General features: G+C 34.0%; 1 protein-coding gene across 3 annotated transcripts in view; it reads left to right on the plus strand.

Moving 5' to 3' along the window:
• The window catches only part of FSIP2 (fibrous sheath interacting protein 2), a 94,638-nt gene that overhangs the window by 55,516 nt on the left and 23,879 nt on the right, over nucleotides 1-15,243 (plus strand). For all 3 annotated transcript variants that reach the window (XM_032356165.1, XM_032356164.1, XM_032356166.1), the window contains 2 exons: nucleotides 1,359-10,894; nucleotides 13,530-14,024. In XM_032356165.1, the coding sequence (XP_032212056.1) occupies nucleotides 1,359-10,894; nucleotides 13,530-14,024 (10,031 nt within the window). The remainder of the gene's footprint in view (nucleotides 1-1,358; nucleotides 10,895-13,529; nucleotides 14,025-15,243) is intronic.

Consider the following 15,243-nt stretch of genomic DNA (forward strand, 5'->3'; position numbering starts at 1 on the left):
CTGGATCAATAATTCCAGTTACTAGTAACCAGTTGCTATAATACCAGTTCAGATACATTACTTGCCAATCATTCAAACAGGAATACACATCCTACCAGTCCTAACCACCTGCATGGGCGTTCATTTCCCATCCTTAAAACTGTCATTCTTTCAAGATGGATAGCTGTGTGTCTGCAGTTTCAAGCTCATAAATGTATTTTCTCCAAACACAGCCTAACTAAACTTAGAGAATTATAAAGAAAAACAAAACAAGAGAAGATCCATGATTTCATCCCACTGGTATTTTCCTCTACCAAATCTATTCTCTATTTTCAGACACATTCAGGGCCTTCCAGTGATTTTACTCCTGCTCCTTATTCCTTTTGGAATACTCTTTCCTCACTTTCTTCATCTCAACATAGCCAAAGCCTGCCTAGCAGTCAAAGCTCAGCTCTAAGCTTCCCATCTCCACAGTTTTGCCTAATATTACATGCAGAGGTATAACAGATGATTAAGTGTTGAGGAAGTTTTGAGAAAAAAATAGTGTGTTTCTCTGGCTGCCAGTTGAAGAAGTTGGCCATCCCAGGTAGGTATATGATTTTCAATAAATACTATTTTGAATAGAAAGAAAGAAGAGAGGTGTGACACACTAAAATCTAAGGGTTAAAATACTACTGACACTGCAACCTATCCCTAACCCTTCTGGAGTTTAGCACATTTTCATTTCAATCAAGTCATTGTTGCAACACATCTCTGTAGCCCCCTAAAAGTAATAGAGGGATGCCTGGGTGGCTAAGTCTCAGGTTACATGTCGGGCTCTTGGTTCCAGCTCAGGACATGATCTCACGGTTGTGGGATCTAGCTCCCAGTTGGCTCTGTGTGCAGCGTGGAGCCTTCTTGTCCCTCCCTCTCTGCTCCTCCCCCGACCCAAACATATAAATAAATAAATTCTTTTCAAAAAAGTAACTGGTAACCTAACACTAAATATTTTCACTAAAAAATAAATTTTAAATAATTGCATGAGCTCTCTAGAGATTACTGCAGACAAGCTAAACTGTAACATCAAACTTGGAAATCAGTTTTCTGCTCCATGATTTCCAGCTTCTTAGAGCTCCTAACCCATCTAAGAAGACAGATATCAGCACTTAATTGAGAGACTTAAATTCTTTAGGGTTATTTTCTCAATTTTCTGGCTAAAATTAAGATTCCACAGGTGGGTAATAAATGTCTGAAGAAAACCCAATTTCTTTCTTGACTATGTTTTTCTTTTTCTTTAGGGAGATATTCCATAGGTGAAATTCAAATGTAAATAATTATCAATATATTGAATTTTATATATTTCTCTTTATGCATGCTAAAAATGGTAATTTTTCTTCCAGTTTCCAGTGAGGAGAAGGTGTCCATTATTTCTACATTGTCAAGGAAAAAATGTGAATCAAAACAGCCTCTAAGAAGTATCTACAATGATTCTTCACTTAATCAACTTTGTGAACATCTCACTGAGTCTATCATTTGCCATTTAACTTCAAGCATTTCTGGTAACACCAAAGATAGTAGAGAAAGGGAGAAAATACTGGAAAGCCAAAATGTAGGATTTAATAGGATTATTTCTATTGATTCTCAAACGTTTGAAAGCAGGTCAATTTCTATTGGAGAACTTGCTTTAAGAATTTCTGATATTGTTACTGAAATCCTTTTTAACAGTAACATTATAGAGGTTGACAATGCACAGCAAATGTTTCCTTTAAAAACAAAGTATATTTACTGCCCAAGAGCAGCTTCTGCTGACTTTGATAATCTCTTTCAGGATCTCTTAACAGGAGTGATTCATGTAATGTCCAAAGAAATAGGAATAAACCATCATCTTGAAAGCAATGGAAGAGAAAAATCATTTTCCATGTTTAGAAGAAATAGTGTGACCATTTGCAATGAAACAAATACCATGGAAAGACAGAAAGGCTTCAGAGATCGGAAATCATCTAATTACCAAACTGATCATCTCCTTCAAAAAAGTAAATTAAATTATCTGGCATGTAAGTTAGACAATCTGATTGGTACCCTAAAAACTCGTGAATCCAAAGAAGTAGTCAATAAAGTTTTTAATATTGTTTTAGATTTATTTTTACCAGATGAACATCCAAGCGAAGCCATGAATTCTGATAAAAAAGCAGGAACATTTTTTCCATCCTCAGATCATCAGCAAAGTAATAGCCTACTTGGAAATAACTTAGGCCTCACCCCCAAATCAGTTTTTCTTCTTAACATTGTGTGTGAGAAACTTATCAGAACACTTTTGGAAAAATGCACAAACACTGTTTTACTTGATAATAGCCCTCTTTCCAATGAAATATCAGCAGAAGAATGTAAACTTTTAAAAACACTGCAAAGTGTAGAAGATGAAGAATTTGATTTCTGTAAGGGAGAAATGGACTGTGAACAATTTCAAGGAGATTATATGTCAGACTTTTTAGAAAATCTGGCAGAAATGGATCAAGATTTATTATCATCAGACTCTATGCTTACTGTTATTTCCCACAGCTTGGTTAAATCATTGATGGACAAACTATGTCACAGTGTACAACTCCCCCAAAGTCCACCTTCTGCAAATAAGCCTTTGAAGTATACAAGAAAAGAAATGCAGTCTAGTTTCATAAATGCAAAAGGGCCAGAATTAACAGAATTAGGACAAGATAAAGCCTTTTTAGGATTCATGAGTTACAATGGTAATGCTTTGACAGGATCCCTGAATAATCCCAGTGGGGTTAGCTCCAAAGTAAAAGCACCATTTGGCAAGAAATGTTCAGTAAATTCCGCCTCTGTGTCACCTCTCAAAAGACAGGGAACAAAAGATGTGGATTCAATACCCATCCATAATAAGCTCTATCCAGGAGATATAAATACAGGTGTGTACTCAGCCACGTTTTTGGAGGAAATAATTTCAGAACTGTTTTTTAATCTCTCTACTTCACTGTGGGACAAAAACAAAAATATCACTGAGGACTGGCTCTATGAGATGAATACAATATTTGTTAACAATGTAGTCAATGAGTTTAATAAGGCACAAGTTACCGTTCTACGGAATGTTGAAGAAAGGCTGTGTTTTCCACCAATCCATAAAGAAACTATTAGTAGAATTGTTGACTCAGTTTATTATGATGTTTTACAGCAATATAAAGTGAAAGTGACCTGTGATGATAATCAAGCATGTGACAATACCTCAATAGCAGAACAAATAACTAATGGCATATTGTCAGAGATTTTAGATTACCAACTCCCATCTTGCTTCAGAGGAAAGCTCATTCCAAATTCCTATTACCCTCTCCAAGCTGAAATTATATTGCAGAAACTTCAAAATAACATGAGAAAATTTACTTCCCAGTTTAGGTCTTCAACAAGCTACAGCACCATGTTGTCTCACTCATTTTTGGAAGATATCATCCGAAGACTTTTATCTCAACTCATTCCTTTACCCAACAAGGCTTCCCCTTTGGGAAACAAATATTTCATGAGTTCTGATTTCAATGAAATGTCTACCTGTATAATAAATAAGGTTATATCGGCCATTTCAAAACATAAAATTTGGTTCACTACATATGATAATCAGTATCTATGTACTGGAAAAAACCTCCAGAAGATGGTGGATTCTGTTTATAGTAATATTGTGCAAATGTCTGAGTCTCTTGTTTCAATACAGAAAAGTCTAGTCAGCCGAAGCCCAATTATGACTGACCGAATAGCCAGTTTTATTATCCAAGAGATTATTGAAAATCATCTTCAGCCATTTTTGTGTGGAGAAGGTTTACCTCGTCCAAAGACTCCATTGGATGCAGTATCAAATATGGTTAAGCAGGTTCTTAATGAAGTCAGAGAGTCACACAGATTCCAGACACCATCACCCTTAGGTATTTATCCAGAGACATTTGTAGGGGAAATTGTTGCCAGACTTTTATCAAAGATTTTTAATCCAAAGCACGACACTGAAATTGAACTGGAAAATATGACCCAAAAAATAGTAAACTCAATAAATAGCCATTTTAACAAAGCTAAAATTCACTTTCTATATGATGACAAAGAACAATCTTATACCTCTGTAAATATAGATATTGTGGATGAACTTGTCACCTCAATTTATAGAAATGTTTTAAAACAGCATGGGCTAGACCCCGAAGTTGATAAAGAGTCTAAAGACAGTGATATTTTTGTGGAAAATATTACCAATTTAATTATAGCAGCTATTTCAGATTACCTTCTTCATCCACTCTTCTCTGGCGATCTGTCATCATCTTCTCATTCAATTTCAATGGCTGAGAATATTGTTCAGGACATTCTTGGTAACATCAGTAAATCTACCAAGCCAAGTCAGAGTTTATCTCCATATAACACTTTGCTTCCATACACGTTTTTAGAAGACATGATAAGAGTACTATTATCTAGAATCTTTCCTTCTGCATCTAGCATTGTTCCAGACAGAGAAACTCCAAAAGACAGATCTAGAGCAAATTTCAATGAAATTGCTTCAAAGATAATCAGTGATATTAGGATGAAAATTTCCCAACATGAAATTCGATTTTCCAAAAATGAAGAAGAAACTAAGTTTGTTTATTCAGAAGATGATGTTCAGCATCTCGTTGACTCAGTATTCAAAAATATTTCACAAAACTCTGAGTCTCAAGAACCATTTGAGCAAAATATCACAAGCAGTAGTGATATTTTTATTGATAGAATAGCAGGGTTTATCATTAAACATATCTGTCAACAACATCTTCAGCCATTTGTGGATGGAAATTTATTACCTTCTTCAGCATACACATATTTGGACAATAAGAAAAAGCAGTGGTTTTATGCCACTGTTTATTCCTCAACTTTTTTGGAAGATGTAGTCTCTGGGGTTTTAAGCAAAATACTCCACAGGGTATTAGGCATTGTACAAACAAAACCAGTAAGAGATTCAGAAGATGAACTGTTTGATAAAGCTGAGAAACTCATACATTTGATAGCAGAGGAATTCTCAAACTTTGAAGTTAGCATTCTAGAAAATGCTGAGGAACAATTGTGTTTGCCTCCAGTGGAGAGAGAGATAGTCAAGAACATTATTGATAAGGTGTACAGCAAACTGCTGCAAGAATATGAGATGGAAATAACACCTGACAAAGATTTTCTAAATGACCCAAAGACATTAGCTGCAAGGATAACCCAAATCATCCTTGCTGAAACTTTTGATTTCCAAATTCATCCAAACCTTGTAAGAAAGCTTCCTTTAAAGTCACACTCCAAACTCAATACTAAAGTTTTGATGAAGAGGGTTCAATGTAACATTACCAAATCAAGATTTCAAAGGCAGACATCAACAATATATACTACCATGTTATCACATACTCATTTGGAAAAAATTGTCACTCAGCTTATATCTCAGATGAGTCCATTGGCATGCAGAACAGAACACCCAACTACTACTCAATCAGATCTAAGTAATACAGTCATAAAACTGATAAATGAAATTATGTCAATAATTTCAAAACATGCAATATGTATTATTAAACATGGAAATGAAAAACAAAGTATGATTTCAGAAAAAGATATCCAGTCTATGGTTGATTCTATCTATGCTGATCTTTCATATTCAAATTTATACCAATCTCTTACAAAAGATAAAAAAGGTATAAGTAACATACCTGTCTCAAAAATAGCAAGTTTTATAATAAAAGAAATCTTTAACCACCATCTTCAGTCATTTTTATCTGGAGATAAAACTCTTGTTTCATCTGCAGTTGATCAAACAGATAAACAGAATGTAGCAGATCCTAAACAAAGAGAGTTGTCCTTCATTGTGAACTCAGCTTTCTTTTTGGAGGAAGTAATTTCTGAGCTTTTATGTAAACTCCTTTATGCATTCTCACATAATTTCTTGGCTGCTGAAAACCCAGATACAGTAAAAACCAAAATTACCAGCATTGTTACAACCTTAGTAAACTCAATTGTTCAGGAGTTTACCACATCAGAGATTTTAGTTGCAGATAACTTTGATGATGATATGCGTTTTTCAGAAGGATATAAAGAAATTGTTCAAAAAACAGTCAACCTTATTTATGAAAAAATTTTAGATGAATATAAATCTCTGATTCAAGTATACAGGGCTATACAAAGTGACACTGTTTGTTTTGGAAGAAAAATATATTATTTGCTATTAGAGGAAATTTATGATTATCAGGTGCAATCATTAGTTTCTGGAGAATTAGTGTCTTCTTCTTATTCTTCCCCGCAAGCTGATAATATCATCAGAAATGTGCTCAATGTAATCACAAGTGATAGCCATACCTTACCATCATGTATTACTGTGCTGCCTCGTTCTCTTCTGGAAGATATGATTTACAAGCTTCTAGTGCATATCTTCCCTTCACCTGACACTGAAAGTGAACTAAAAGAGGAAGAAGTTACCTCAGATTATGAGTTTGTAGATGCAACTTCAAAGCTGACAGATGAAATTATCAAAGAAATTTCTGAACATGAGATCCGTCTTGCCACAGCAGAGGAGAATGCAGAAACTATGCAATTAGAAATGATTGAGAATTTGGTTGACTCTATATGTAATAATATTTTGAAAAAATCTGAATTTCAAGCTGAAGTACAGAAAGGTGCAGACAAAAAAGGAGGCTCATTCCTCAGTAAAATAGCTGGATTCATCATGAAGGAAATCATGGATCATCATCTGCAGCCATTTTTACATAATGAAGAATCTTCCAGTGATGTATCTGAATATGGGCAAAAGCCTGTACTTAGTAAACCTGGTAAAGAAAAGACACAGCCTGCCCTATATTCAGCTACATTTTTGGAAGATGTAATTGTTGACCTTGTTCATAAATTTTATTCTCTTCCAAGTAGTACTGAAGATTCTAAGAAAAAAGAAACGCTAGAGCCTGACATTGTGGGCTTAGCTATAAAATTTGCAAATTCTCTGATAGGAGAATTTAGGAAAAGTAAAATTAAAGTTCTACCAAATGCTGAGGAAATGTTTTCTTTTCCACCAATTGATAAAGAAACAGTTGACAAGATATCCAATTTTGTATATGATCAGTTCATAGGAAAATATGGCTCTAGTGATATTCAGGATGACAAAAATAACGTTGTAGCAGAAATGATTGTTGCTTTAGCTCAGAAGGCAATCTCTGCTTTCAAGATTCAACCACTTTTTTCAGGAGACTGGTCTTCCACCTTCTTTTCATTTCTAAATCCGGATAACATCACCCAAAGGGTTCAGCACCTACCACAGCAAACCTCGACACAGATAAACAGTTGCTTGAAAGGGAATGAACTTGCTTTACCAAAACAATCATATAAATACACTTCTGTAACCACAGGCCAGAAAAATGTGTCAGACACTTTGGAAATAGATAGCAGTACAATAAGTAGAAAGAAAAGTTTCAAAACTGAAGAGACATCAATGAAAAAAGGTGACATTCAAGATCCAGTAGTTACCTCTATAACTACAATTATGAAAAGCAACATGAATAACATGTTATCAGTGCCCGCTGCAAATGTGACAAATGAAAATAAAGAGACAGAAAATAAAATGGAAATTTCAATAAAATACGAGAATGTATCAGGAGTCACTTGCCCAACTACTAGTGTGAAACATAAAGACAGGCAGGAACCAGATTTGAGGGTAACTCTTAAAAATAATGAAATTGAGAAGATAAGCATATCAGCTTCAAAGGATGAGAGGAGACAAGGTAATAAGTTACACACACAATCTCTAGTAGTTACTGATGTTACAGTATATGAGGAAGAAATACCTGGACCAAATTTTGAAATAAACAATGAAAAGAAGATTGACAAAACAAGGGAAAATACATCAAAAGAGGAAGACAAGCCCTTTCAGTTATCCTTGACATCCAAAGTGAGGAATACAGAGACCACGACAGAAAATATTTTGAAAACAGTTATCCAAAAGCCAAAAAAAGAGGATGAAAAAAACCTTTCATCTCAAACAGATATAAATGAGAAACAGTACTCAGATTATGAATACGTTCAAAATGTCATTGAAAACATTTATGACAATATTTTAGTATTATATCCTTCTCCAGAATCAGCAGACTATTCAAAACCCCAAACTCCCCTAAATGATACAACATCACATGTAATTCAAGAAGTTCGCCAAGATTTTACACAGTCTGTTTCAACAAAAGATTCATCCCTCTCAATTAACAGTCTTCCAATCAAAGAGAAAGAGGAAAAAGAGAAAGTGAGAAGTACAGAAAGAAGTAAAGAGACAGAGAGAGAGAAAGAAAAAGAGAAAGAGAGTAAGAGAGGGAAAAAATCAGAAAATTTGAAAAATAAGGAGATTAAAAATGAACCTAGTAAGTCAGACAGTCCTCAATACCCATCAAAAGGTAAACCTGGAATTGTTCCTGCTAAATTTTTAGAAGATGTTATCATCGAGATGGTTAACAAATTGCTCTTTTCTTCATCATCAGAAACACGAATAGGTGACAGATGTCAAAATGTAAGTGATGATGGTAAAAATCAAGCTGAACTTTATGACATAGCTATGAAATTTATGGAGTCACTGTTGAAGGAATTTTCAGATGCTCAAATTAAGGTTTTTAGGCCACATAAAGGAAATCAGTTTTTTCCACCTGTTGATAAAGTGTCATCAGTTCCTAAAGCACTTCCCAGGCAAAAAGAAACAACTACAGATGAAACATCATCCAACATTAACAAACTATTCGTGGATAAAGTGCCACTTATGCATAAAATGACTGAAACACTACCATCAAATAAGATACCCTTCCTAGATAAAGTACAAGGAATTGATAAAACACTGGTTAACAAAGTAGTCCATTCTTCTGTGTGCAATATTTTGAAGGAATATAAATCTCAAGACTTGATCTGTAAGAATATTAAAAATAATGGGGAAAATTTAGCACGAAGACTAACCAGTGCAGTGATAAATGAAATTTTTCAACATCAGCTTAATTTCATATTTTGTGATGAGGTTCCAACTTCAGCATGTTTGCCTCTGGAATCTAAGGATGTTGTTAGAAAGGTCCAAAAGGTGGTACAAACAGCCAGCAAAGAATGTCAACCATTACCACCATCTACTATCATGCTGCCTCATGAATTTTTGGAAAATGTTATTTCTGCTCTTTTAGCCAAAATTTTTTCAACAGTATCCAACACTGAAGTAGAAACATCTGAGTACAATTGGTTCACAGAACTGGATTTCCTTAAAATGAGATTATTAAATACAGTTACAATAGCAATCTCCAAAGATAAAGATATGACCATACAATATGTGGAACCTTTACATCCCAATGACGATGAAATTATTCAATTAGTGATTCATTCCATTTATAATAATCTCTTGTCACAGTATGGATCACAAGAGATAATACAAAATTGTGTAGCCAGCGGATGCAGAATCCTTTCAGAAACAATAGTTGACTTAGTTCTGAAAGAAGTGACTGGCAGTCAATTGCAAAACTATTTTTCTGGAGAGCTAACTCCACATCAGTGTGCAGAAGTTGACAGTGTTGTTGAAAATATTCTTAAAGATGTTATCCAAACTCCTGATGCTCTCCAGCCTCAACCATCACATGTTCGTATACTGCCTTATAATATAATAGAAGAAACTGCTGTAAAATTTTTATCAAAACTTTTATCTGTGTTTCCAAAAGTGGATAAGGAAAGAACCAAATCTCTAGAAACTGACATGCAAAAAATAAGCTCAAAAATATTAAATTCAATACAAGAATTTATCTCCAAAAATAAGATTAAACTTGTATCACCAGCCAAGGAATTCCCTACTGTACCTTTAGCTAACAATGAAACTATTGAAAAAGTAGTTAATTCTGTTTATGCCAGTGTTTTAAAGCACTCTGGTTCACACACTTCTGTATTTAAAGACTTAATGGGTAAAAGTAATGTCCTCTCTGATATAATAGGTCTTTTAATGGTGAAGGAAATTTCTAATTCTGAATTTCAACCTCAAGTAGAGGACAAAGTATCAAGTTCAGGATTAGTTCTGGAAGCTGTCAAAATTATGGAAAAAGTGCTCAAAACTGCTGATGAATTTAAGTCTCAGGAAAAGTCTTCATCCAAAAAAGGTTCTATGTTAGATGCCAGGTTTTTAGAGGAAGCAATGGCCTTATTTTTGGCTAAGATAGTAAAGTTGCCAAGTGCCTCAAGTAAAGATGCAAGAAATTTATCAAAGCCCGAATTAAATAAAATCGCATCTCAACTGACAAAATCTGTGACAGCTGAAATTTCCCAAAGTAATATTAATCTTGTTGCTGCTAATCCTGAAGAACACCTTTTAAATCCAGAAAGTATAGAAATGATTTCTCAGGTTATTGATTCTATTTATAGTAATGTACTCCAACAGTCTGGAACCCAGGAAGAACTTTATGATGATATAAAATGTACAAACACTGTTTTCCCTAGAAAAGTGGCTAGTTTTATTATTAGTGGAGTTTCACAATTTCCATTAGATACAGTTACCAGAAAGAATTCAAATGCTAATTTCTTTGGAAATCTGGATGTTGATAGAATTATTCAAAAGGCCCAAAAGCATGCTGCTATTGATATAACACATGAGTTAGAGGAAGAAGAGTCATATCAAGATTCAACTGGAAATTCTCCAATCAAAATAGTTCCTCATTTTGGGAATAAACCCATCAAAATAGATCCAGAAATTATCTCCGAACACTTAGCAGTAATTTCTGTAAAAACTCAACCTCTCGAGAAACTCAAGATGGAGTGTTTAAGAAACACTGGACATAGTATAACAGAACTGAGAAAGGCATCAATAAATGGGAGAAGCTACTCCTTACCAGACACATCCAATATAGAAAAGATAAAGAGAGAAAGACGTTCCTCGTTGAATAAGTTGGGACGACTGGATGTAAAACCCTTTGAGGTAAGTGCAAAAGCAATAGTAAAAACATAAGTGAATAGTGAGACATAGTGGTTCTGTGATTCCCTTCCTCCAACAGGCATATGGGAATGCATTTTTGTTGTTACTATCAAGCCCTAAAGAAGAACTGGTTGCATGGGTTCATCCATATAGTCATATAATTTACTGGGACTTGCCATATCAGCTTAGGGGCTCACTCTAAAGGTCTCAGGCAAGTTTTCTTATGAAAATCAGTTCATAGTGCTGTTGTTGTTTAAAAAAAAAAAAAAAAGATAGTAAAATAAGGCTGACTATTTATAATCTTCAATTGCCAATTCAGAAGAGACACAATCCTGCATAGCTCCTGTAAGTTCTTTATTGTGGATATCAAAAGCAGTTTTAAAAGGCCAGTTAATGGAATATCAGGATAGATGAGGTTTCAAAAACTATCTACAAAAATTTAAAACAGTTTAATTTCTCAAACTTATCGCTTATACAGTGGTAATCTTTTTACTTTGAGCAACATTTGTTAATAAACATTCCACTAAAAATCCTAGATTATACTGGTTTCTTATTATTTCACTTCAATTATATTAGCCTCTTCAAATTTTTCTATACTCTCAGTAAATGCCCAGTTTCCCCTTTTACCTGTATTCTAGACCTAGGGCAGCTACCCTAATGCTGCCATTTTGATGAACCAATTTCCTCTTGCTATGGACCTAGCTCTGCCTTAAAGCTCCATACTAGGGTCCCAAATACATTAAACTAAGTAGGACTTTAAAATATCAAAACTATGTCCTTGTTACATGGAAACTATACCACTGAGGACAGAAAGATTGTCTGGCCTATACATTTACATTGACCTACACATTTTGATTTTTGTCAAATCCCCTTATATTGATGGTGTTCACTCATTAGAAAACTGAGTGTACTTAGGGAAATAATCTGTGGCCTGGAGCAAAGTTTTGTAGACCTTTTCTCCCTCGAGCATAAACTTGAATTTTTTTCCAATGCTGTTCTGCAATACACTGAACTAAGACTTAGGGCGGGTAAATATGTTAATTAGTGCTTTATGTTTTCATACTCAAATACTGAGATCATCATGAACTGAGGCATAATTTAATCTTCTTTGCCCTAAACTTTTTGGATCAGAGGACAGTCCTTTTCACCCTTAAGTTTTGTTATTATATATGTGTTCTTATCATTCTATTAGCATATTATTTAGCAGTCTTCATTTATATACAAATAACCCTTTGGGGGTTTAATTTGTGTGAACAGACTGTAGAATAACATTACTCAAAATTGGTTTTTAATTATCTGTAGAATTTTCTGTCACAAATCTTACTTTTAGTCATTGCCTCTCTTTATTTAAGTCATTTGTAGACCACACCAAGCAGGAAAGAGAATATTTAATAAACCAAAACAATCACCTGTGTCTTTTTAAAGGGAAGAAAAGCCATCCTAAAAATTTTTTTTTTAAAGTATATTAAAGAAATAGATACAGAGAACTCTATTAAGACACATGATTTTTACCAATCTGGGTATCAACACTGTCTATCTCTAGCATTGGGACAGAGAAGAGATAAAAGAAAGGTAGATTGGATCAAAGAACTTAGACATTTGATGGCTCTATAACAGGGCTTTGTTTTCTGTTTTGAGTAGTATAGATTCCCAAAACACTAGGCATATACATATCAAAATTATGTACAGTAATAAATTCCAACACCATATGGGATGATTTTTTATTTTCTAAACCATTAATTCCCCTTACTGACACAGAAAATCAAAATTGATTGTGTTTTAATTTCTTTAAAAAGCTGTTTCTATATTTTTCCACAGAAGATATTTTTTTAGGACACCATTGTCTGAAAAACTGGCTCGCAGTATTACAAATGATGTTGAGGTTTATGACTATTAAGTCAGTTTGGAGGTTCTGTGGTATCATCAGAAACAACAGAAATTAGAGAAATTCTGTTATCTATAATTGTCTTTTCTTTGATTTGTCTTTAGACATTAGAAATGGAAAGTAAGACTTGACTAGAAGGGTAAAAAAAAATTAAGACTTGTTTTGACAATTCTTTTGGAAAATATAACCAAAGGTTCAGGAGTGGAAGAATAAGGATTAAGGAGTCAAAGACCTTCACAAGTCTGGTTATTCATCATTTTTAAAAGCCAAGATCAGACAATATCTTGATTTTTTTTTTATTGACTATACGTACATTTAGGATTCTCTATGATTGCCTATCTAGAATTTCAGAAAAATAGATTATAGTATCTATTCTGTCCCAAAATTTTGAAGGTCAATGAAAAAACAAAATGTAAATTATGAAGCAACAAAATTTAGGTTTAATTTAAGTTTAAGAAAAAAGAAAAAAGAAAAGAAACCAGTGTTAGATGTTCCTCTACACTTTGGAGTAAGTTCTGATAGATTAATATGATCTCTGGAATATAAAAGAAATGCTAGACACCACAAATATTTTTCATAACTTTCATTTGTTTCCTCTTTTTAAAACATTGTTAATATACAAATAGTGGCATTTGAAGATAATACTCTTTAAACTGAAACTATAAATCATATTAAAGTAGTTAAATTATAATAGAACCACAGGAAATTGATTGAGGCATTTGATTTTAATATGCAATGTACCTTCAATTCCAGGCTGTTTGCAGAAATTCATTTCAGAATATAAGAAAGCCTGATATCACCAAGGTAGAGCTTTTAAAAGATGTTCAGAACAAAAAAGATCTTATCATTCGGTTAGTAGCTCATGATATTGATCAAGAAGATTCAGCAAGTACCATAGAAGAGGAACTAATGTCTGAAGATGAAGTTGTTTTAAAAGAGATTGTACAAGAAGAATGCTTAAGAGAACAATTTGAAGACCAAGTGAAAGAAGCCATGAAGCCAGTAGAAAGCAAAGTTGTCTCTCCCAAGCCAACAATAAGCACAAGCAGCCTGAAAAAGTTTTTGTCTCTAAGCAAATGTTGTCAGCCCACATCCAGTGTAAATATTGAAAGTACTGAAGCAACCTCAAATCATATAATAGAACCAAAAGAGAGAAAAGTTAAAAGAGCTATTGCTGAGATTGACATGGCCACATGCTCAGCAACCATGACTGAAACGGACTCTCAGGAGAAAAAACCACAGAATAAGGTGAATGAAAAACATAGCTGTCAGTGACTGATATCAATGGAAAGAGTAGAGATCTTCAGAAATTCTGTCCGAGAATGTATCTTAATTAGTCATAAATGAATACTAAAATGGTTCCAGTCTCCTCCTAAGCCTAGTAATATTTATGGTATGAAAGAAATCATTAACAGATGAACCCATGAAACTCAACGGAGGGAAAGCAGATAATGGAAAGAGACCTAAATTAATTAGAAGCCCAAGGAGAACATAAAATATAAACCATTGAAAAGAAATGTAAGCTAATTATTTAATCTATAACTTAATAAATTTCAGTCCCTTTGTATTTTGGCTGGTAAATATCCATTGAATATTTTGTGTAAAGAAAACTTATACAGGTAGGATAGGACTAGACATTGGGTCAATGTAGGAAGAAGTAAAAAAAAAAAAAGATTCATACAAATTTAGATCGTCTGGGTCTAAATCCTGACTCTCACTTAATAGCTATGTGTACTTTGGGCAAGCTACGTAGCCAGCTTATTTAGTTACTTAGCCAACATGCCCCAAATTAACAAGCTAATCAAAATATTTTAAATGTCACCCTTATAACCAACCCATAAGCTCCACTCTTTTCATGGGGTATAGCTATTGTCGCTAAAATCACACCCCTCAAATGGTGGTCTGAATTTCAGTGATCATTGTCCAAAAACTGGTACCAAAGCCTGTTTTTGGAAAGGGTATATGATTTAGGATATCCTGGTAAGAAAATTCTATTGTGTATCCACTTGACATGATTCCTGGGTATGTATAAAAGCTGAGATGAACAAGAGAAAAAGAAAAGAGATACAATTCTGTTCAATTCAGAAGCTTAACAAGTAAATTATCTTAATGCATATTCTGATCTATCTGTTGGGAAGCTATTTGTGATTTCATGACCAGATGCAGTCTTCAGAATAATTTTCTTGAGCCTTATAGTCAGAAATGCTGGCTTCATAGATAACTAAAGAAATATTATAGCATAACATTTGAAAAACTCAAAATGGAGGGATACCTGAGTGGCTCAGTGGGTTAAGTGCCTGATTTCAACTTAGGTCATGATCTCAGAGTCCTAGGATGGAGCCCTGTGTTGGGCTCTCTGCTCAGCAGGAATCCTGGTTCTCTCTATCTCTCTGCCCTTCCATCTGCTCGTGCTCTCTCTCTCTTTCAAATAAAATCTTTAAAAAAAAAACTCAAAATGGATTATATG

Source organism: Mustela erminea, chromosome 8 (assembly GCF_009829155.1).
Source record: "Mustela erminea isolate mMusErm1 chromosome 8, mMusErm1.Pri, whole genome shotgun sequence".
Taxonomy (NCBI): Eukaryota; Metazoa; Chordata; class Mammalia; order Carnivora; family Mustelidae; genus Mustela; species Mustela erminea.